We start from the raw sequence: 24,785 nt of genomic DNA, 5'->3' as shown, positions 1-24,785 counted from the left end.
GGTTGTTTTATTTTCATTGGTAGCATTTGCAGTTCCCCAAGCAATGAGGGCTGGAGAAACTGGCTGTTGAGAGCCACAGCTTGATTAGATGTTTGGGCCTGTTGTAAAATCCTGTGATGTCTGCCGGTTCTGCCCGTGTGGAAATCCTCCTTATACGGTGGAGGAAGGGTACTGAGAAATCTTACCTGTAAATCCTGGTTTTTTCCTTCCTCTAGGAGCTGCTTTTCATGGTGAGAAAAATACACTGAATTACCCTTGTCTCTGTAAAACACAAACTCAAAACAATTAAGCTATTGATTACTTTTTTGGGCAGTGAAAAGATGCTTCTTCCAGGATTTGTTTCCCTGAGCCATCCCCGACTTCAAACACCTGCAACACACGAGTTCTGGTTATAGATTAATTCGAATGCTCATTCCTCCTAGTATTTTGGATGTATTTATTGCATGTAGTACATCTTTTCATGTCTGACCACTGCAATTTGAGAGCAAATCATATCTTTTTTATTTGAGGGTGTGGGTTGTACTAGTTTAGTTGAAGTGGAGATTTTCTATCCATTTTAATACACTAGTGAAATTTTTGTGTAATGACATGTTAAGCAAATTTAAACCTTGTATGCAACTATTGACCTTGTGCTTGTAAATTCAGAGGGTAAACAGGTGTAGCCAGCTTTAAACTACATAGGATTTCAAATTGTTATTTGACATATATTTCCAAGTAATTGTGATTGAACTGAAATAATTTATGTGAGATATAATATTGTAAATTGGCATCTGCATTCTCCATTCTTTATGCTTTGACTTGTTAGTTTTGAATACTTTCCTAATCAGTTAATAATCAGATAAGAATACTGAAGTCACTGAACAAAATGTCTGGTAAGTGTCTCAGAATTAGTGTTACAGAAATGCTCTCAGTATGTTTAAATACACTTCTGTTTATATTCTGTACATTGTTAAACTCTGTCAGTTTTGAGATCTAAATAATTCAGGAAAAAATGAATTAAAAATACATTTTGACTATTGCGTCTGCCTGAGGGACATCCTACTTGTTCAGAGGATTTAAGAAAACAATCCGTATGTTTAATTCCCAGTTGAGCTGTTCAGAAAAGTCACTAAACACAGAGGGAGATACAGTGAAAGTTACTTGGCACAAATCTGTATGTAGAAGTAAAAGGAAATAAACATTCTCTATAGTTTTCCATTCCTAGTTGTTTTATGTTCAAGTAACTATGGTGGGTAAAATTCAGGTGAATATGAGTTTCAGAGATCACTATGCAGCTGAAAGCAATAAAAAGTGTTTTCTACCACTGGCAGCTTTGAACCTTCAGAAGCCTGTATTCTAATTGCCTTAAGATGTATTAAGTGCATGTATAAGTCTTTTCAGGTTTGCTTTTTACTGGGTTCTCCATTTCTCTGTTTAAAACAAAGGAAAAGTGATTCTGTTGTTAGCTATTTTCACTTTCTGGTGATCCAGCAGCATCACTGAGCTTCTGTGCCTTAGTTTGGAAGTGCTGGGGCAGTGTTTGTTGCTTTTTAAAACAGTTTAGTTGAAATGATTATAGCAAAAATAAAGGTTGTAGCAGTCTGCAGCTTTCAAAAAGCTTCACTTTATATGTAAATGTGTATATTAGTGTTACCTGGCAGTTGTTTTCAGCACTATTCTGAATGTTTTATTGGAACTTTTTAAAATGCTGCTTCTTTTTTTTGTTACTTCGACCCACTTTCACCACATCACCTGCTCTCTTTGGGGAACTCTGTTCATCCCATCCACCCTCTGACCATCAGGATGGTAATTCTCGCATTGCAATGGGTGGTACTGTCTGCTCTCTGACAAGCTGGCTTGTGAAGGGTCCTATGAACTGCTGGCCCTAAATCTATTGATCACATTGGGGTCACTGCTGTGCGTTTCCCAGGCTGAAGTTGCCAAGTCCCCGGTCTCTGGGTTGCCTGCTGCTTCCCTGTTAGAATTCAGCGTGCCAGACCCACGGCACCCCTGTCTTTCATGAATGGAATTCAAAAAGACACTTACATTTCCATAAATAAATTAGGAATTCAGTGGCTTCTTCCGGCTAATCAGGGCAGGCTGATAAACCTTGCTAGCTGTTTAATAAATGAATTGTGACTGATTACCTATTAATATGGACGCCTCAGGAATTCACCCTGGGGGAAGCAGAGCAGTGAAATAGAGAGGGGCATGGCCCCCTGGGAAATCAGGGCTTCATGTTTGCAGCTTAAATATCTCTGTGAAGTATCAATAAGGAGGTAATTGAATTTTGAACACAAACATGAGCGCCGGATGGATGAAGGAGAGGGGGGCTCTGATCATCTCTTCATGCCCCTTCATACTCCCCTCCCCTTTCCCTTAGAGACCACTCTAGTGAAGATAGATGCTAAATCCATTAAATAAAGATTAGACTCTCTCGTGGTAGAAAATGGCAGCTTAGCTAGATCCCTGGGCAAATTGGGACCTTTAGCAATACAGAAAATTAAAATATACATTTTTAACAAGTGTGCTGTCGACACAGTAATAATGACTATGTGGCTTGTGGGGTTTGCTCACCTTTCAGATCTGCTTTTGTTTGGTTATATCACTTGCTCTTGTTTTGAAACCAGCCTGCTTGGTCTCTCTGAAGCAGAGAAGACTTAGGGGAAGGAAGGTTGTTTTTTTTTTTCTTTTCCCACTTTGCTTTCTGTTTTTGCTGCTTTTTCTTGGCTGTTACGCCTGTAATAGTATAGAAGATCAGTACTCTTGTATTTGAATATGTAAGTGATTGGCTCCAGCAGGCTCAGTCACATGTCCTGAAAAGTAGTTGGAAATAGTTTAGAGGAAGCATAGAGATATTATTGGAGAGTGAAATGTAAATGTGGTTGGGGTTTTTTAAAAATGGCTTTTATTCTCTAAGCGCATGGCTTTGTTTTTTATTTACTCCATATTGTTTTTTCTGAGTTCTACCATTACGAGGAAGATTAGTATAGGGGTGTGCATTGTAAAAATGCTGGAGTGCTTTCTTGTCATGCAATGAATTGCAGAAACACAGCTGAGGTGGTCTTCAATGGATGACAGTCTTCCTTTATAATACAGGGTGTTTCAAAAAGAGAGACCCAGTTTGAGATCACTATACCTCTGCAACCATGGATCGCCCGTGAATGAAACTCTTACAGTCCGTACAGCAGGTGGAGGGAACACACAGCATTTATAAAAAGGTTACTAAAACGAGAACTCATTAAACCACTTGTAAATTTTTGTGTAATTGTAACATGTTGGGTCCATCTTTTTGTGCTAGATGTAGAATGTGATCAGGCCTTCTTCACAACTTTGTGTGCCCTATCCTCTGTTGCAGAATCATCTGCCTGTACAAGTAGGGTACCAATTGCCATACTAGAGAGACTGCTTCTCTTTTTCTAAGTAAGATAGTAATTCTACAGAACAAAATCCAAATTTGTTTCCGTTTAACATTTCTTAACAAGAAATGAGCCTAAACTAATGTGTTCCTGGGGAAAATTGCTGTTGCTTCTTTCTAGACATTTTTCTATCTACTCTAGATACTTTTGAGAATGCAAAGAGAAAAAGGGATTTATGCTTTGCTGAATTACAGTGGACTGCGACAGTAGTAACATGGGGATGTCTGTCTATTCTTCCATGACTTCTCCCTGATAGCACTACTTTTCGCTTTTCAGACTCCTCTCAAATTTTAGCAGTTATGCCTGGAAAATCCTTGGTGGTGCATCCTCAGCTTCAGCTGCTAAGAAGTGAACCATCATCTTGAAGTGCATGATGCATGAAGTGCATCATCATCTTCAGTTTAAGAACAAAAGTAGCTATTGTTAAGTGTAAGAAAAGCATTAATATACATGGGTACATTCCAGAGACAGTAATGAGCATACTGGTAATGCCTTGGCTTCCTTTAATGCAGAGCTGCTGCAGACGTGGAAGAGGTTTTCCATGTTTCCCAAACTGTCATCTGCTAACACATTCCACCAGTTTCCTCACTTGTCTTTTGTCATAGGAGCTTGGGGTTGGGAATATCTGTATTCTTCCATCCAGCCAAGCTTCTAGCAAGGAAAAAAAATTCAAAGCTGGCTCAGCGTCAAGGATTCTCTTTCATGGTGTTGGCACCAAATTGAAAATGAACAGGTACTACCCCGTAGCTAATGGCAGTAATTGATTGTGTATGTGCTGTAGCCTGTTTCAGTTTAAGAAGCAGCCAGATCTCAAGCCTCCCTTGGTAAAGTAGGTTACAGCATTGAGCTTACCTTTGGCCAAGCATGTTGATCATGGGCTACTTCTCTCTTGCGACTTCCTGGCCTTGTCACCTAGGAAGGGGACAATTCCTCTCCTGGACTCCACCCCACTCTCTCCATTTCTCAGTCTGCTGACTATTTATAACCCATCGAGTTCCCTTTTGCCTTGGCTGGCCACTTTGAAAGGAGTCATCAGTACCTTGGCAGCCTATGTCCTTGTTTCTGTCATGCTACTGGCATCCTTAGTCTTACCGTATCACCTGTCCCTCTGTCTGTTTTGGAGATGTTTCTGCTCTCTTCTCCCTGCATGTAAACTTAGACTGATTTTGTAGCTGAGGAATCTTCCTTTTTGTATCCCAAGTTAAAAAGGAGACTATTGCTGGTTTGTTTTGCAGCTTCTTCTGAAAGCAGGCATGTGCCAGGAACCTCACAAGCTTATGGCTTTCCACATATTAAGGCACTTAGTGATGCAGCATTTTAATTAAATTAACCGGAATTTGTAAATTGCAGATAGACAGATTTTCCAGATCATCTCAATATGAGCTTTTAGAGTGATCATCACTCTGCTGGTGTTTAATCCATCAGACTGCCATATGGAGTGTTGAAGAGTAGAATATCTGTTTATTAACAATTGTTTTTTCACGTCATCAAGTATGATTTTCGTATTTGAGGACCTGGGAGTGCAATCTGTTGCTGCATCTCTTACACAAATTATATCGACCTCATGCCAGACCCCATTTCATGTCTAACCCTCTTTTTTACTGAATCCAGGTGATCCAGTAGGCTATCGAAATGGCACAATAGACCAAGAGGGTGATTCCACTGGGGTCTCCAGGAGTTCTTTGGTTACACTATCACAAGAGGAATGTGTCCTGGTATCCTTTATGAGAAATTAAAGAAATCTGTAGTGTCAGTAGTTTCTGCAAACAGTTGAGACACATTTAAAGAAGCTTTGCAGTGTGAACAACCAGAATATAAGTTGTAATTCACAAGAGTCAGAAAGTTGTTTCTCATCTTCAAGATCCAGCTGACCTTTTATTCACTTTGTATTAATAAATACCTGTCTTCAGATTCTAGGATATTTTCTGTGTTGGACATCCCTAGCAATAGAAGTTACCTGTCTCTTCAGAATAGCGATCTGTTCCATTTTATTGTGACACACAAGTCTGTTTCTACTCCTTTAGCTGAGTTAATGCTGCCAGTTGTTGGCCTTTACAATGGGAAAAATACTTTTCAGGCAAGAGGAAAAAACCTTCCTGTCGTACAACTTTTTCATTGCTGTCTTCAGAAACAAGTATTGGCCATTCTAGGATGGGAGATGAGATGGACCCAGTGCAGAAATACGATTTGCAACCTAGGCATCAGGCCTTTCTCATTCAATCTAGTATAAGATTTTTTCCACTGTCAGAACCCCCTGAATTCTCAGCAGGAGTAACATGCAGGCATTTTTACACATCTGAACATTTTCATAACTATTGGCTTAGTTGCTTTCTTGGATGCATTGACAGAGTGTGCGGAATAAGAAATGCTTATTAAGACAACTTCAATTTTGATCTCTGTTTAGGTAAGATATAAAGAAGAGGGAACTGTTGTTATGTGTTGATGATGATAATGGAAAACAGTGGTTTCTAACCTTTATTAGAGTTGTCCATCTTATCCAGCAGATGGCATTGAAAATGTACCTGCTCGTCTCTCACTAAGCGGTGCCTTAGCTGAAATCTGAAATCCTATGGGCTGGACTCTTCCTTTTTCTCTGGTGCGTAGCTGCAGATCACGTCCTAGTGAGGATTTTGAGTGCCCCCTGCCTAGTGGGTAAAACAAAAGCCAACGCACCCACGGATTAACGAGAAAGGAATTTAAGGCTGATGTGCCGTACCCTGCAACAAAATCAGTTTTCAGGATTTCAAAGTATTCCTTTAAACATTTAGTATTTGGGCAAGCCCTATTAGTAGTCATCTCTGCTTGACTTGCATTGCTTGGCCATCCATCTGCTTGTCTGCCAGTCAGCTTGGTATTTCTGTCATGTGGGCAGAGAAGCAGTGATCTTTCGGTAAGCTCAGCACCAAAGGCCATGTTGGGCACTCATGCTTTCGAGCAGTCCTGTGGTACTCACTGGCTCAGAACTGCTGCTGCGTTCCCAGAGAGGAGACACATTCTTCAAGCCACTGGCAGCATCTGTCCCAGCGAAGGGCGTTTCTTAGACTGGTGACAGTAGGAACTTGTAGGCCCTTTGCCTGAGGGCACTGGGAGGAGGAGGAGAGATTGTGGATGTAGATGATATTCAGGGTGGGTATCACTTTGCTTCTAATTAAATCATGAGGACAATGGGATGTAGATGTAGTGTGATGATTCATATGGTAACTGGCTATAGAAACAAAGCTAAGAAGTGAGAAATCTTTACTATGCATGAAGAGAATGTCAGTTCTGTAGTACTTTGTTCCCTGTGTTTTCTGTATTCTTTTATCTTTATTTTTTCTTTTCAGTAAATATGCTGTTTAATATCATTTCTGTGCAAGCATTACTATACTCATGCAGGGAAATGTTTTCTTGCTCCTGAGCAACCAAATAATTTGAAAGAAATAATGAAATTTATGTACATGGAGTTAGCATGAATGCCCACGTCAGAGCTATGTAGCATGGCTTCGTTTGCCTTATTTATATATTGTTCTGTGTTGTGACTGTAAGTTAGCAACATACTCATTTCAGAGTATTTAGACCACACTGGGAGCTAATGAACATTGCTACCTTTCTGGAACCTGTGGGATTAAAAATGCCTTCTGCCAGCCCCTTCATTTCCTTTATATCTGAGGACCTGAGTAGGTGTGGAAAACAGAGCTTTTTACTCTCTCCTCCTCCTATTCCAAATCAATTGTCTGTGATCCCTCTTTTGATGACTGTGAACACCGCTGCTGTTCTGTCCCTTGTTTAGCCTTGTGACCGAGTATAATGCTTGACTGTCCAGTAAGTCCAGGCATCCAAGCTCTAATCTAAAACTTCTGTTATTCCTATATAACACCTGTGGAATAAAACCTTTACTATCTATCCACACAGCTTTTATCCAAGTTCTTACAATATTACACCTTTTCCAGAATCTGTTGCTCTGATCTTAACAAATGCTGTTCCACTCACAAAAATGAGCTCATAATTTTCACTGTGATCAAGACCTCCATACATTTCTCCACACACTTTGGTATTGTATTAAACCACTTTTCTTTCTCTTCATGTTTTTTTTTTTTTTTTCCAGTGCTTTATCTAATACACTGCATCCAGTAGCAGAAAGACAACAGACAGGTCCAGTCTGTTAAGAATGCAAATTACTATGAGCCATTACTGTGTTTTCTAAGGAACTGGTTTTTCTGCAGACTTTGGAGGCGTGTTCTGTAAACATCCAGAGAGCTAGCTCATCATTCTTCCACCTACTGTACAGTATGTATAGAAATCTTGATAACTGTTAAGATGATGTGTTGTGAGTGTAATACTTTGCAGTGTACTTAACTGTACAACCTCTGTCGTCTGTCTGTATTTATATTGTGTCTCTCCTGAGCTCCTTAGGGCGCAGAAATAACTTGTCCTGTGTTTGCACACCATGTAGCAGAGTGGGTACTTGATCAACAACAAGAACTTCCAGGCATCAGATTAATTATTCAAGATGTACATCAGCATTGCTAGCTGGCTGTATTTATTTAAAGGTATTTGTCAAGCTAGCATCCTGGCTGTTTTCTTCTCTTTTTGTTGACACTTTGTTGAACCTGTTGGCTTCCTCTGCTTTGGTATTATATGTCTTAACTGCAGATATGTGTGGAATAAACTTTGTGGAGCGTTCCTTGAAGAGCTTTGACATAACAACAGTCTTCTGCAGGAGTGCTCAAGGCTCTTTTGACTGACTGCTTAAGAGAGCAGTTCTAGAAAATGTCACAAAACAGATACGCCTGACGTTTGGGAGCAGTGTCCATTGCTGTTACCTTCAGACACCTACCTGGACTCTCCAAATCAGAAATAGAATCACTCTAAGCTGTATATGCAGTCAGATCTTAAATAAGCTGAACTGCTACTTTGGAGGCATTTGTATCTTCTCTAGGTTTATATGAGGTTCTCAACTTAGATGCCTCAATCTGGAACCTTAATTTAGTTGGCATGGATCTAAGCCTTGGATCTCAAAATGCTATTCATGTGATTAAAATGGGGTTTCCTAGTTTCATAATAATTCTATTCCCTTGGAATTGAACAGAGAAAGATGTATACCAGTTCATGGGTAGGGAAACCTGAGGAATGGATGGAGAAGTCACAGAGCAGGAGTGAATGCATCAGGAATAGAAACCAGGTTTCCTTTTGCAGGCTGAAGTGCTGTCTGCTGGGAAATGCTGTCATTCTAGCCCAATAATTGTATCTATCAAAGAATAGCTTACCTATAAATAACACAACTCTTGTTGTATTTGAGATAATGCTTTCTGACACCAAAATAATACCATCCAGAACTATTATTAGAAACAGAAGAGGACCTACTTGAAGTTCAAACATGGCAACAATTAGTCACAGCCTTGCTTTTTCTTCTATTAAAAGATAGAAGGGAGGCAGTGGAATAAAACTTGTTTTCTGGACCTTCACTTTCTGTACAAATTGCAGGCTACTTGAAGGGCCATATTTTTAAATACTTTATGTCATGTACATAAATAGCGAAGTCTTTTTTTCAAGAAGTTATAAAGTAATTGTAATTTGTTGTTATTCTGGTTAGGTAAGTCTGAGAAAGTTAACGGATTAAGTATGATCTTTGTATGCATTTGTAATCACAAATATTAGTTAAACTACACTGATGTAGTTTTTTACCTCAACAAAGATTTGCAACTGTGGTAGGTTTGTAAAGAGTAGGTTTCAAAATAATCGGTGCAAGTTGAGTTGGATAGGAAGTGGTGACATAAGGGTCTGTACGTGGGCCAACTTCACCTTGATGACTCTCTAAACTTGGGTGGATATGAATAGTTATACTAAGTTGTTCTGATATTCTGTATGGTAGGTTTTTATGTAGTATTTTGATGTTTCTGAACTAATATCTTGCTGTGTGGCAGAATTTTCATGACAAATCTATCTGAACTTGCCAGAGAATTTAGTTACGCAAAGTAATTGGAGTTTGTGTGCAGCTGGCAAATGTGGCAGCATTTAACCATGTTTTGCATGTGCCTCTCGAGCCTCCTGAGCTCCTGGGGTGCTCCAGAGCAGCCAGGTGGAAGCAGAGGCCCCAGCATGAGGAGGCAGAGCAGATTCCTCTACCCCTGGATGTCTTCAGGCTTGAGTGAAGCTCCAAGACACGGCAAATTATTGTGCTGTTTCCCACCTCTTCTGCTTGACTTTAATAATTGTTTGCGCTTTACAACCCATATTTCTGCATAAGGTTTCATTATCTTTTCCCAGAAAGGAAGTAAGTCCCATTCTCTCTTTTGTAACTTCAGGTACTCTGTCACTTCAGGCAGTAGGAATAATTTTGAGATAGTGTGAAATACACCATTCAGTTCTAGAGAGCTACTTATAAATCAAGAGGTTTCTTCATGAGAATGTGAAAAAGTGGATATTTTTGATTTTGAAAAGTAGTGCAATGTTATTTTACATCTCTACAATTGAGAATATAAATTGAAAATTTCTATTGACTCCCAACCCTGAAAAGAATAGGGAGGCGGGGTGGAATTCAGAAGAAAAAGCAATGGAAGCCAGTCAGATTAAAAGTAGCAAAAAGGAATGTCTTACACAATGAATAATTTGATGTGGAAGTTTCAGCCACACTGGGATTTTTTTATTTTAGACCAAGTGCTTAGCAGTTACTGAAAAGGAATCAGGCAATTAAATGGATGATGAGAACATTTCTAGTTATAGCAGAATAAACTATAAAATGAAGTAGGAAATATCAACTGCTTCAGGATATAAAACAAGCTCTTAGTAAGAGGAGGAATCTTTCAGAGATGGTTATTCAGTATGTTTTCATAATGAGGTTCCTTGCCGTTTTTTCCTGTGATGCTTCTGATATTGGATGCAGTCAGACAAGATACCTGACTGGGTAGATCACTGGTCTGCCCTGCTCTATCAGTTCCTGTGTTCATTTATGGTTTTTATGACTACAGACCTGACAGATTCTTGTTTAATAGGAAATCACATTTCTACAGTCTTTTTTAGCAACTAGTCTTAGATCCTATCTATTGATAGGATTTTATATACAAGATTTTAGTCAGTGATCTAGAATGTCAATTCTGAGCATGCTCTGAGTTACATCTCTAGAGAGAACTTTATTATTAAACCTTTTTGAGGGTGTCCCCAGTGGCAGCCCCGTAGAGCAGGTGGCCTGCATGGCACAGGCACACAGGGCATCAGGAGCCTGTGTCTTATCAGAGCATATAATCTAAAAATCACTCAGCCTGTTTCTTTCTCCTGGGGAGATCACAACAGTGACACAAGACTCTTATGCTAAAAAATAATTGTTAACCTGCAGAAGACGTCATTCAGCACAAATCCCAACAGAAAAGGGCTGGGTGATGGATGTTTCTGGGTAACGGGCCAAGCTGTCATTCGGTTTTTAACAGATAGTTCTCTGGGTTCCCTCAAGATTTGCACGCCTAGTTCCTGGCTTACTTGAAAATAGAGAGCGTATTAATTTTTTAAGAAAGTGCTTACAATTTCTGTTTACTAATCTATGCATATGAAATTCCTCCCCGTCTTAGGGCATGAACTGCACTGACTCTTGACTATAGTGCTCAGGTTTCCTGGAACCATAAGCAAAGCAGTGGCTGGGTGGAGGTCTGGGAAACGGGGTTGAACAGGAGTATAGCAAGTAGGTGATATTTGGAAGGGAGTGTAGGATTGCATATACATACATCTGTTGATAGGAGCGTGGCCAGCAGATCAAGGGAGGCGATTGTCCACCTCTACTCAGCAGTCATTAGATTGCATCTGCAGTGCCACATCCAGTGGTGTCCTCCATACCCCAGCAGGATGATGACACTGGTAAACCGGAATGAGGTCAGTAAAGGGCCACCAAGATAATCAGGGGGCTGGACCACTTGCCGTGTGAACAGATGCCAAGGAAATGGGTCTTGTTCCACATGGAGAACAGGTGACTTCACAAGGACCTGATAGCTGCCTGCTAGTACCTGCGAGGAGGTTCTTGAGAAGATAGATTCAGGCTCTGAATAGTGCTGCACGGTGGGAGGACAAGAGACAAAAGTCACAAACTGAAGAAAGTAGGTTTCTGACTGGTTTCAAGAGAGAACTTTTTCAGCAAGGAGCAGTCAAGTATTGGAAGGTTTGCAAAGAGAGGTTGTGCAATCTCCATCCATGGATGCTTTTTAGACTTGACTGGCTAAAGCCCCGAACAGCCTGTCTGTTCTGAACAGAAGGGTGACTGGAGACCTACCAAGGTCATTTCAAACCTGAATGTTTCTCTGATTCTGTACAGTTTTCCTCATATGATATTGTACTGTATACCTTACCATTTGATCTGTTCTCATAGATTAAATTTTCTTCGTTTATCACTTTTTCCTGATGTCTTTCTTGTACTTTTACCTCTTCTACTCCACTGTGCCTTTCTACTTCCAAATATGTCTGATAGTCCCATTGTCACTAGATCATGGAGTCTTCTGGGTTCTCCTGGCTTCCAAAGTTTCCTCAGTGCCCCTCAACCCTCAGAGCAGTCTCACCAGTTGCTAAATCTATGGAGACTCCTCGTGGCCATCACCAGCTTCTGTGTTACTTTCTGAGCTGTATTGTAGATGGTTTGCCATCTGTTTTCCTGCAATGCCTCTGTCCTTCGTTTCCAGTAAAGGATGAAGAACACTAGTCTGCTCACTAAGAGGGAGCTCTGGCACTGTATTTCACTTTCGTGAGAGAAGAAAGTAAGCATAGACGTGGCCTCATACCAGTGGTCTGCATGGACTGCTTACTGGACTGCTCTCAGTAGACCTTCTGTAGTGAAAACATAATGTTTTGGGTTTTAATTATTTTATTTTATTTTATTTTTATTTTGACTTTTTTTAGGAATGACAGTTGACTGGTTTATTTCTGGGTCTCAAGAAACTGGAGTTTCTTCTGGCCACTACTCTCAGGAGGTATCTGCAGACTCTGTATTTCTTGTATTTGAGTCATGTCTTTAAGCTTTTCTTCAGAACCCGTGGGTACTGGAAGTGTGAGAGTGTTTATGAAAAATGTCCTTACATTTCTTCATGGGTCTGGGAGGGTTTATTTTTGGGTGCATCTTTTACATCTGCTTTTACAACTGGGCCTTGCCTGGTTGTGTTTGAGCTCATCAGCAGCTAAATTGTAATAATTGTAGCAGAGCCTGCATTATTTATATTTTGATATCTATTCCAAAGAGCCCTGAGTGGTATTACGATTTTGTTATCAAGTAGGACAGATTAAAGCTAGTGATAGTTTCTCTGAGTAAAAATAATTTTCCCATGATTTTTTAACTCTTCCAAATACACATTTTTTTTCTCTATTAACTTGAACTTGGCTCTAGTAGCATTTGTATGCTGTAAAAACAGTAACATTTCTAAATCAGTGCATTTCCTCAGATGTCTTGTGAGCAACTTGCAGTTGATAAAGATGGCTTTGAATTCCCAGAACCCTCTTCTGGACTTCCAAATATTCCTCAGCTCAGGATGTTGTTGCCAGAAGAAGAGGATTGTGGTGGGCAGACCGCATGAAACTAGTCAGTAGTATAACTGAAAAAGCTGGACTAAAGCAAGCTGTGAATATACTGGGAAGGATGAGGGTAGGGATAAGGCTGGTCATTAAGAAAAGTGCCTTTGATTCATATGGAGGAAAGAATAAAATGATAGAGGAAATTGCGAAGCTTTTCTTCTGCAGCTCACAAACTGCATATTGCTGCTTGTCCATGATTCTGGTTTAACTAAGGTTGAGACTTTGGCCTTGGAACACTGAGATGTCAATCATTTACTTGTATTTGCTTGTACAGACTTTTTACTTTGATTTTTTTTCTTTAAATTATAGAAGTCCTCTGTGTAATTTCGTGTGTTGTATCATTGTACTAATGGCAAGAGGAATCTTGGTTTACTTCTTGTGTAAACCAAATAATATGGTTTGGTCATAAAAAGCATGAATCTTCTTTTCATAGAGACCTTCAATATTGATAATTCATTGTTGTGTCAAGGGCTGCAGTCATCTACATGGAAAAATAGTTCAATAGGGACTCTTGAGATTAGAAAGCATTTAAAAAATTTAGTCTGCTTTTTGAAGCAAAGACATACCTCTGGACAAATAAATACATACTACCATAGTATGAGTTTCTTTCATCCAGATGTCTCTTCCTGTGAAGCTTGTTGACAGAAGTTTAATTTAAAAGTTCAGTTCCTCTTCACAGCTCGAGCGATCTGCTAACCTACTGACAGGGGCCTGGTTCTGCCTTTTGGAGGTCAGAGGAGCCGGACCATTCTCAAACCAGGGCTGCCAGCCTCCCCACAAACACGCCTTGATGCCTTCTGATGGGATTTGTGTGCCCAGGCTTGCGTAACCATGCAGCTTGTATCCCAACATTATTAGCCACAAGGAATATAGGGACTTACATAATCATTACACGATTATTTTTCAGTAACTGTACTGTAAATATGTAATTCTCTCTACTCCTAATAACTCTTAATCCCTTTGTTCCTATTGGCTCCTGGGCTCAGATTCTGCCGTGGCCTGTGTGCCCTGACCACTGATAAGACTTGAAAAAATTCTTGCTTTCAAGGTTCACCTGCTTTGCTCCCAGCTGGTAGATGGGTGCTCCCCGCGTAGGCCGGGGCACAGCATCGCAGGGCCCCGTGCTGTGGGGCCTTGGGCTTTCCGAGATGGGGCTGTTCGCATCCACAAACCTTGCACACGCGACTGCCTGGGCACGTTCGGTGCAGACCTCTCCCCCTGGCTTCTCTGTGTGTTCTTGAGCAAGCAGTTTTGATCTCATTTCTCCGTGTTGCTTGATAAAGAACTCCTCTTTGAGATACCATGATGGTGAGAGAGCCTAAATCATCGAGAATTCTTGATCCTCTGCAGAGGCTGGGAGGCCAGAAAGATATTCTTTTCCTTTTGGTACAAGCGGGTAGAAGAAAAGCTTCAGAGTGTTTCTTGTTTATATGTGCCCCATTTCTGTCCCACTGTTTGCTTGCAATATCTGTGGGACTTGGTGGTCAGAGTTCTCCTAAGCTATAGCTGTTCCAGTGATAACTTACACTTACAAAATCCCTTTTAGGTGTACTTGAAGATATCCTCAACTTTGATATTAAACTGCCTTTCATACTGCTTTTAATATTAAAAGCATAACTTGAATTTCTTTCTTTAAGCCTTATAAAATTCTTGAACATCATTTTTCTGCGTTTAATTAGCTTCATGAGTCAGCGCCTGGTCTTAGGTCTTGACATTTTTGGCATGTTAAATTTTTTTGTGTAGTTGACCTTGGCTTTATTCCAGACTAAATATTTTAAGCTGCTGGTTGTGTGTGTATTTTTGTCTTCGGTCTGAGACTAGGGGGCAGACATAACCGGCACTGAGAGAAGTGAACTGTATAAACCACAATTAGAATTGCAGTGCACAGGTGTTTGAAGATCTCATACAATTGCCGAGCTATTTGTTTCTCAAATGAGAGGGGCTTTGGGAGTGTATTTTGGAGAATAAAGTGAGCAGAAGGCCTTCCTTTTGGATGTTAGGGTTGTGGGGTTTGGTGTTTGTTTGTGGTTTGGTTTTGTTTGGTTTTTTTTTTCTTTTAATCCTAGTTTGAATTCTTCCAGACTTGATATATTCGATATCTGTACAGAGACAGCATAATGAATGGTTGAAAGTGATCTAGTGTTGTTGGTGATGGAATTTATAACTGCCTTCTGATAGGAACCAGCATCTAAAAATAAAAATTTGTTGCATGCAAGCTTTTCTTTGAGCACCAAGTTAGGTTTTGTGGTTTAAAAATCTTTATGTCAATGTTCAAAGTAAGATTACTTTTAATTATATTAAAGGAGAATGGCTTTAGCATCAGAGTTATGGGTGAGTTCTGTTGCAGATACTTGAGGATCTTTTTGGGAAGGCAGGCATCTTGAATCTCTATGCTAGTCATATACAAAGTATTACAATGAAAAAATAGTGAATAAACAGCAGCTCACAGTACAGGACACTCAATGCATCTAGAGTCCCAGTGTTCACCGTATTTTGCAATTAAATGCACAATAATTTTTTAGTTCTGTATTTCTGTATGCTCCACTGTGTTAGATCTGTATTCTTGGGATGTGAGGTTCCATTAAAAAATAAATAATAATCGCAGCCCCCGCTCCCCCCACGTACACTCATTTTCTATAATATGGTAATGATATCACCGTAGCAGTAATTACGGGTCATCTTCATTTCTTTCATCTCTGCTGGTTCTGATGGCTTCATTCCTTTGACGGAGAAGATTTGGCTCTGGATGCTGTGATTATTTTGTTAAGCATTATTCGAATAGACAGGAGTGAGAGAAATTAATCAATCCAAATGCAATTAGCATCATGTTTAACCCAGTGATGGACGTCTCAAGGTGAAACAGCCAGGGGAGTTTCAGACATTATTATTCAATCCAGTGGCTCTTATCTAAATTATAATCAAGAGAGGTTTTTATTGGCTTCGCAGAGAGGAGATGTAACTCTTTCCCTGCTTTGGGGGTCAAAGGGATCAGGTCTTTGGCCCCACAAGACGTTGGCTCCTGGGAAGTGGGAGGTACTCTAAGAGTTTCCTTTAATATGGGGGTCACTCAGGACGAAATATCTGTACATCTTAATATCCATGACCTGGAACGTAAGTTTAGTAGCTCCCTGGGCATTTTCAGGGATGTTGTTGCCCCTTGCTTAAAGTGTTCTCACTGACTGGCTTTGCCCAGGGAGGAATTGTTTGTGGTTTTTGCATTCGAAGTTCTATGAGCATCATTGTTTGTGACTGAGTGCAGACAGAATGGTGCTGCCTTGCAAGGTAGGGAAATCTGATTAGGAGAATGAGGTGAATGATTCTGTAGAGAAGGAATCTAATTTTTTTTTTTTTAGAGTGGTTGTAATTTTGGTATTTATTGACAGCAACAATAACATTTTTGAGGATATCCTAATCTGCAGCAGATCTGTTATCACCATTCTGGATAATCCTGAACGATCTCTGAGATCTCTTATCAGGTATATAATAAAACAACACTACCGTGGGTGGAGAAAAACGAGGTGGAAAGAGGTCACATGAGGATTTTGTGATTCAGGAAAGCATTAAGTATTTGATTCCAATTCTTAAGCACTCACTAAACTGTTCCAGTGGTTTAAAACTGTCAGTCTCAGCTATTTACCACTGCTCTGTCAGAGATGACGCTGGGAGGAATAGACCATGTGCCTGCCCTGCTGTGGTTCATGGCCTGGCTCTGTGCAAGCCCCCACCGTCTCCAGCATTTCAAAACCAGCCATGCCAGACTCTGAACTGCAGCTGAAGTGAGGGTATATTCTGCTTTCTCATTCACCAAGGGAAGGATGGTGATGTTTTATACCAAGGGTGCTGTTAATATTTTAAAATGCTGCAGCAAGACCTGACAGAGCTCATCTTTCAGAGCCTGAATTCTAGCGTGGTTGCTGACTCCTTTAGTATACATCTGTACATCACTGCTTACTGAGGCTGTGACCCCATCTATAAGATGGGAACTAAATCACTGTATGTCTCAAGAATATTGTAAAGCTTGATAAACTTTGCAAGTGCTTCCATATTGATTATTGAAAGATGTCACGGTAATGCAAGCTTATTCCACCTGAAGGTTTATGCTGATTCTGTCGTCTTACCTGAAAAATGTGTTTCAGGAGCACTGGATGATTGCACCGGTCTTCACTGTAAATGGAACAGTTCCTGAAGCTCAGGTCTGAGTATCTGCATGTGCCAGTTCTACCTTAAGTAAAGGCAACTGACGTTGCTTTTGCTGACCACTGCTCTCCTGAGATGGCAGTTCCAGCTCATTATGACACTGGCCTTGGTGTAGCATTCACTGACAAGTACTTGTCAAAGGCCCACAGTCATCAAGCAGCGATTCATTTGACAATTGCGTTTAGGAAGTACGCAGTTAGCAGAGTAATTGGAGCTCGTTCTATGAAGGAAGAGGAGTGAGCTGGTGCCAACAGACATCCAGGTGCTGGTAGGATTTGGGGGTTTGGTCTTGAGGCAGAAAGTGGTCCATACAGATCTTTCGCTCTGATAGAAGTTCAGATTATGTTGGCTGGGTAATAATATTCTGTTGGTCTCATCTGAAATAAGCCTCTATTTTGCTTTGAGGGCTGTTCAGTAACAGTGTCAATCTTAAAATATATTTGCTGTGTTTAGATTGCCTTTTTGCCTTCACTCTCCACCGCTGTGACCAATTTTTTTTTTTTTTTTTTTTTTTTTACTTCCAAATGCAACACCAGCTGAGCCCAGCCAAAAGATGTGGCATTGCTGTTGGCTTTCACAAGCCCAGTCAAGCAAGACTCTCATAGTTACTCACAGGCAGATTCCTCTAAGCTTTTTTGATGTCCTACCAACTAGGACAAAGAATGGTTGTGTCTTCTTATCCTAACATCGTGTCTGAGGACAAAATAAATAATTTCTGATGCAACAGACCCTTGTGATAGAAGGGTTAAAAACCAGAGGAGTGTTCTGCTGTCTCTCTGCAAGTCACGTTCTTTGCCCTGAATTTCCACTGATAGTTCTTCAGAAATAAACCCTTTTAGTTTTGTTTTCTATGTAGTCCTAAGACATAGCAGTAGTTTGAGAGTGCCTGATTCGTACTCTAAAGGAATCTTTCCATGTTGAAAACCAAGTTCTTTACATACCGTAAATACAACTGAATGGGAGGAATAACTGATAAGCTAACGAAGTATGACACTGCCTAAAATAACCTTTTTGTAGTCAAGAATGTAGCATTCAGAGTGTGATACCACAAGACATTTCAGCACTAAACACATGTTCTGTTCACGGGACATTAATTGTATTTCCAGTTCTTTTTAGTAGCAAGACCTTTAGATTTCGACACAGCTACATTTTCAGGTCAGAGGAGGAACACAGTCAAATTTGTCCCATAAGTTGTACATCTGGGGGAGAGGCTGAGAAGTGCTTCTTTAGTGGGTGACTTCATTTTTAAAATATCGGCGATTTGAAGATGCTCACAGGCTTTGTTTTGAGATTTTTAAATAAGCCCAGAAGCAGTAATCAGTGGAAGGTATAATGATCATGATAAATCTGCGATAAATACAGTTTGTCACATACATCTTTTACATTGACTTCATCACCAAGTGTATTGTGCGTTTGCATTTAAGTGTATATTATGTTAAAGTGTGTACATATGTGTGTTGCTTAGGGATTCTCCTGGATGAAAGTTGCTTATATAAGTGTAAATCACTGTTTTCGTTGCTGATTTTATAGCAGTAAATCCTTCCATTATTTCCTGGCTATCCAGACCTTATGACACAGTATGTCCTGAGCTATCATATGCCTGAGAAGGCTTTTTATGGGGAGCAATCAGGCTGGACCCCAATCTCCAATGCAGTGGTTTTTTTCTAATTAAATTGTCACTGGAAGGAATATCCGGAACAGCAGTTTTCATTTTCAGTCGAGGAAAAAACATTGAGTCTTTGTCATTTGATTAAAAGTTACTTAACCTTTAAATTGCTACGGATGTAAAGATAGCTCTGAGTTTCCAACGTAATCGCCTCCAAGTTAAAATCGGGAAAATCTTTGTGTAATGAAACCCATATGTCATAGTGAAAGGATGCAAAGCACTGGCAGAGTGGGCTGCTCTCGCAGGAGATTCTGCACCCAATCTTGTTAACCAGGACTACTTTTGGTAATCTCTCATCTCCTCACTTGTACGAAATCAATCTGTACTACTGAATCTTTTCAACCAGCAACCACAAAATCTACTGCGGAGAGGCAGTTTGGGGACAATTGTAGTAGAAAAGGAGCCCCAGGCAACAAGCCTAAATGCGGGATTGAGGGATTGAAGTTCTAAAGAGGAGATTATAGTCAACCTTATTCTGCTCCCCTATCAAGTAGAAATCTCTTCTTCTCCTTTCAGGCCCAGCCTTTCATACCCAGTACCTGTTCTTGAGATCCACTTGGCAGATCTTGCCAGGCAGCAAACTGAATTTGTACAGTACAGCATTCTCTGTTAATTAGAATAGCCTGATACCATTTTTCAATATGTTTATCTGAAAGCATCTATTCAAACACTCAACTTCCATTCTAACCAGTGCTGATAATATCTTAAAATGTTTCTTCTATGGTTTTCAGTATCCTCTTCTTCTTCCCTAGTAGGTGAGACTAATTTGTATCCAAGCTATTGCAATCATATCCATTGTTGATTTTCTATTGTAGGAGATGCACAGCGTAGCAAGGTTGTAAATCGTGACTTGACACAGAGATTCATGTTCTGTTTCATGCTGCACAGCCTCTGTGGTGTCTGTTTGCTGGTACAATGGAACCTGCGCTCAAGCCCTCTCTTCACTTGAAGTCCATGGTTTAAGCAACCATTTTAAAGAAAAAATGCTTAAGGTTTTCCCTACAGTTTTGTCCAACCTTTTAATTAAAAAATCTACCTCTATCTACTACACAACTGGCTTCTGCTGTTCCCGTGGGTAGTTGCTTTAAGGCAGGTTTTACTGTCTTCCTTAGACTGTAGTTGTATTTAGAATGTGGATGATAGTTTCTTCATTCACGAGCTCTTCCCTCACTCCAGCAAGCTCCAAAGGCCCCATTGGAAATTATATTCCCATTATTAAGAATTCATTTATCTGAAGCAATACTGAGCAGAGGAGTCAGTTTAATATTAGAGGCTTTTCTGTGCAAAAGCCAAGCTCAAATCATACTCCAGTGCAGATTAAAGAGGAACAAAGGGGAAGGGATAGCCAAGACGTTTGAACGCAGTACCATGTAATATGTATTTGGCCTGTGTTTACCAGGAATACATTGAGCTGTGGTTCTTGGGCAGACAAGAGAAGCAGCTGAAGCAGAGAAAACATGATTGGTAATGTTCGTGGAAACTTGCCCTTAGTTTGGCTCTGATTTTTTTTGTGATATGAGGATGTTATTTTGTGGCCACTTTCATACATATACAAAGATGGAAGGTCCTTTCTTTCAGTTTGGCATCATATCTTTAAAAATAAAGCCCTGATACAAGCCTGAGTATGTGAGGAAAAGAGAAACAGAATAGCAGAAGGCTGTCTCCTGCTCCTAATGGGATTTTGTAGCAGCATGTGCGAGTTTGTTTCAGAAGTCAGAAATGAACAGATGTTGGTATAAATTACCTCTGTGTCTGATGTCTTGCAAATTAAAAGCGCGGTTGGCATCACTAAACAATTTCACCAGGTTGGGGGGAGAAGCGGGCGGTGATTATTGTAGCAGGTCGGTAAGGATCTTTAAGCTGCAGCAGAACAGGATAGCAAGGATAAAGGAATGAAGAATAAATTGAGAGGTCTGTGAATTAATCAGAAATGTTAACATCTCCGATGACAAGTGAACAGGAGGGCACGTGCTCTGGAGCAACCCCCAACCCACAGTAATTTCACTCAGCGCACAGAAGGAGTCTGTGCTCTCTGCCTGATTTATAGGGTGCAGCCCTCTTTGGGGAACAGAATTGTCATGCATTCGTATATCTCCTATATGGGACTTGCACTCTGGAAAACTTTCCACTCTGTCAACTTTACGCTTTCTTCTGTAAGAGTGTTTTAAAACCATGCACTGTGGATGGTGCAAGGCAGGGAGGTGTCAAAGAACTGGTGCTGAAAATCTCCTAGCTGAAACTTTTAAAAACTTGCATTTTTATTTCATCTTGTTCTTTGTGCATAACAATTTAGTTCTTGACAAAACAAAAATCCACTCTGCCCTCTGCAGCACCTTCTACCTGCGTGTCACTTTAGCAGCACTTAAAAGATATAAGCTGTCTTGCAGATGGGAAATAGAGGTACAAATGGTTACTTTTGGGCTAGTTTGCGCAGAAGCAGAGTTGGGAATGGATCTCAGATGCTCTAATGCACAGCTGGAGGCTCGAACCAAGTGACTAATGCAGTGATGTGCTTGAGTCTGCAGCCAACCTGAAGTGTGTTTCACTCATGGCAGTGGGCTATGGACTTCACAGCCTGTGAATATCGATATGTACCAGACAGTTTGTAATAACACTAATTGTTTTATGGCAATCTTGTTGATGGCAATACCTTGTAGTACAATTTTGGGTAAACAGATTAAAAGGTAATAGCTTAAAAAAGAGGCTTTAATGCACAAATTCTATTGAGAGTTTTAAGCTAAACATCGTATTACATTTTAGTTCTGTTCTAATAGATCGTAATGTCAAAAGAAAACATAACATCAGCAACAAACCCACCTCCATTTTTTATGCTAATTTCTGTTGATCCTTTCAGTAGAGCGGTCAGGAATTGAATGGATAAAACAGAAGATGAATTCCCATTTCCACTGTCCGGTGTCTGTCTAGGCTAGGTGTGGGAAACACGCACACTTTTATCAATCCTGTGAAGAAAAACCTCCATGTTTTGATGGCTGTCAGTCCAGCACAAAGCTTGCAGCTTTATTTGAAAGAAATGAAAGGAAGCAGCGGTGGGAAGATTGTCTGTCTTTCTCCAGGACTCAATTGCTAATAGTGGTGTCTTTGATGCATTGTATTGTTATTGCAAGACAAAGATAGTATTAGGGCTGCTCTGCCAGCTTGTGAGCTTATGGGCTCACAAGTCAGAAATGTCTTGTGCAGAAAAGTGGCTGTGTAAACCCTGTTGTAATACAGCTACCAGAGATTGATGGTGCCAAGAGTGAGAGAGAGACGTATAAACCTTGCCTTGCTGTATTAAACATTGAAGGACTGACAATGCAGAGAGAGAGAGAAGACCAAAGCTCTATAAACTTTACTTTATTACACCATCCATAGATAAACTGCATTGAAGGAATATAAACCCCATTATATTACACTATCCAGGGACTGACACTGCTGAGAGAGAGAAAAAATGCTGTCTAATTTCTGTTGAAGATCATAGCATCCAGGGACTAATAATCCTGAAATGGAGAAAGAGAGAGTTCCATAATCTCTGACGGATTATAACATCCAGGAACAATTGCTCTGAGATAGAGTGATGGAGATCTGGATTACACCATTCAGAGATGGATAGTATAGAGAAAAGGGGATGCTGCCAGAGCATAATGCAGTAGGAATAGAAAGCATAGATTGCATGTAATGAGACAGCCTGCGGGAATTATTGCTGAGTTTAGGAGATTCCAGGCCCTGCCTGTGTTTTTAGGTTGTCAGGAATTAAAGATGAAATAGAGTTTTATTTATTTTTCACTTAAAAAACCCCCACCTCCTTACTCATTATTAGTATAAGCACAAATCTAAATGAATTTCTTATCTTCTGGTTAAAATCTGTACATTACACAATTGTGTTTGCATTTCTTGACTTTGAAAAAAAACATTCTTTTTTTCTTCCATTGTGATTTCAGCTAGAGAAATGACTCGTGGGAAATTCCTGAACATCCTAGAGAAACCCAAAAAGTAGCTGCCACACCTGGAGTTTGTACAAAAATACCCCAACTGGACCATTTTACGTCCTGTGGATCCAGATGAACCCCAGAACTTCTAAGGAGGGAGTACAAAGCTCTTGCTCTAGACCTTCAGAAGCAAACACCTCTTTTGCTTCCACAGCTCATCTCGTTGTGGGGGGAGACGTGTTACATACGCTGGTCCCAAGGACTGCCATTTGTTGTGTTGGAACTCAGACTTCATCTGACCTTAAGACATCCGACAGGAGGACTCAGCCCTCACATGCTGTGACAGAATTACCTGGGAGAGTATTTTAATCAGCTATTCAAAGGGAACAGCCACAGTGTCCTTATTCCATTGCTCCTAGTGGCAGCGCCTGTCTGAAGCTCACAGAAGATCTGTCACTGGCCAGTGCGCACCAGGAGGCATTGACCCTTTTGTGTGTCTTTTGTCTTAGATGCGTTGATTTGCTACGTGCAACTTCTGTGCTGAAAGATTCGAGTAGATCTGGGGCGCAGAGTGCCCGGTGGTGCTGGCTTGGTGGGAGCACGTGCTGTTAGTGCCGGAGCGCAGCCTGCGCCATAGTTCCAGTTCCTTGCTGCCTTCAGAGAAACACGTCTGGTGCTCCGAGGAGAACCTCCAGACCTTCATCTCGCCGCGAAACGGTTCTCTAGTGAAATCAAGACTGGCAGACTGTAGGGAGCAAGAGGTGTTACTGTATCATGAAAGGAAAATATCCCTACAGAAACTTTGGCCAGTACACAAACAAAGAGGTTTGGCAGGCCGCTGCAATTCTCTGTGGCTTACAGAGCTAGAAACTGAAGAACGTTATAAAGTTGAAAGGTGGTAATATTTTCAGTTGTTACTGCAAGAAGGGGTAACAGGATTGTTAGCTGCATTGCAAAGGTGGTCTGCTTGTACAGAATCTTGACGCTTCTGACAATAATATTTTGCAGTATTTTTAATTACTTATAAACCAGCAAACTCAAAATTTTCTTCCCCTGCAAACCCACAATTTTAAAGACAGAATTTTCTGTGACCTGGTCTCTTTCAGTACACGATTTTGGGCTTTATTCGTCTTAGAGTTTAATGTCTTTTCCTTCTGTTAATGCACTTCTGCATATTCACCCCTGAGAAGAAGTAAGGAGCATGTTCAGAATTTTAATTTTATTTAAGAGAATAATTTTTTTTCATTTCATCCTCTTTCCTTTTCCTAGAAAACAACATTTTAAGCATTAGAAAATATGTTCTTTCTACATTACAACATAATATTGAAACATTGGATGAAGAACAGGGTTTTTTCTCCATTTAGAAATGTTATTTTCAGCCTGCAGGCTTTTCAAAACTTGTCATTTCCAAGGTTGCAGTCACATGTGAGAGGAGAAATGACTTGGAAATAGGCTGTCCACAGACCGTTGCGTTTTTCTGTCTTTGCAGAGAGAGGAAACTCTTCTCAGGTGCATGTGCAATAAAGAGGAGGAGATTTTTTTTTTTTAATCAAATAGACTTCTCTGAATTTTTACTAAAAGGCTGGTGGCCTTTCGCTTTGCAGTCTGTGGTCTTGGTTATTACCAGTCAGAACGGGGCTCATTTGGGACAGGTCCTGTTAACGACGTTTAAGCAGTTAAATCCCACATCCCGGAAGGACCATGCGCAAATACTGAATGTTTAGGAATGTTAGGAGTCTGATTTAAAACTTAACAGATTTCTTTCTGTACTTCACAGTTTATTCAGGGCTGTGTTTAGCACGAACTCCATCCCTTGAGAACATGAGAGTTAAGACAGGTGAACGTGAAGAGAAGCTAAAAGTGGTAATTCAGAGACAGACAAGAAACCTGCTGGTGCAAACTGATGTTGATGTAGCTTTAAGTATTAAATGATACATTTTGAATGCAATTTTAAGTCTGTATACTATATATATAATGTATATATACACATATGACATAATAGGATACTTTGTCTATATCACCAATATGAGTTTGTGCATTTTATAGAGGTTTGTTGATCCAACACATCAATAAATTGAG

At 40.2% G+C, this 24,785-nt stretch overlaps 1 protein-coding gene across 1 annotated transcript in view; it reads left to right on the top strand.

Annotated features, from left to right (window-relative positions):
* LIN52 (lin-52 DREAM MuvB core complex component) overlaps nt 1–23,734 on the top strand; it is a 45,357-nt gene extending 21,623 nt beyond the window's left edge. The window contains exon 6 of the mRNA XM_065635794.1: nt 22,719–23,734. Coding sequence (XP_065491866.1) covers nt 22,719–22,774 — 56 coding nt within the window. The 3' untranslated portion in view covers nt 22,775–23,734. The remainder of the gene's footprint in view (nt 1–22,718) is intronic.
* The last annotated feature ends 1,051 nt before the right edge of the window (nt 23,735–24,785 follow it).

The sequence above is a fragment of the Caloenas nicobarica genome, chromosome 5 (assembly GCF_036013445.1).
Source record: "Caloenas nicobarica isolate bCalNic1 chromosome 5, bCalNic1.hap1, whole genome shotgun sequence".
Classification (NCBI taxonomy): Eukaryota; Metazoa; Chordata; class Aves; order Columbiformes; family Columbidae; genus Caloenas; species Caloenas nicobarica.
The sequence above is the reverse complement of the archived record's forward strand: the minus strand, read 5'-3'. Positions and strand labels throughout refer to the sequence as shown.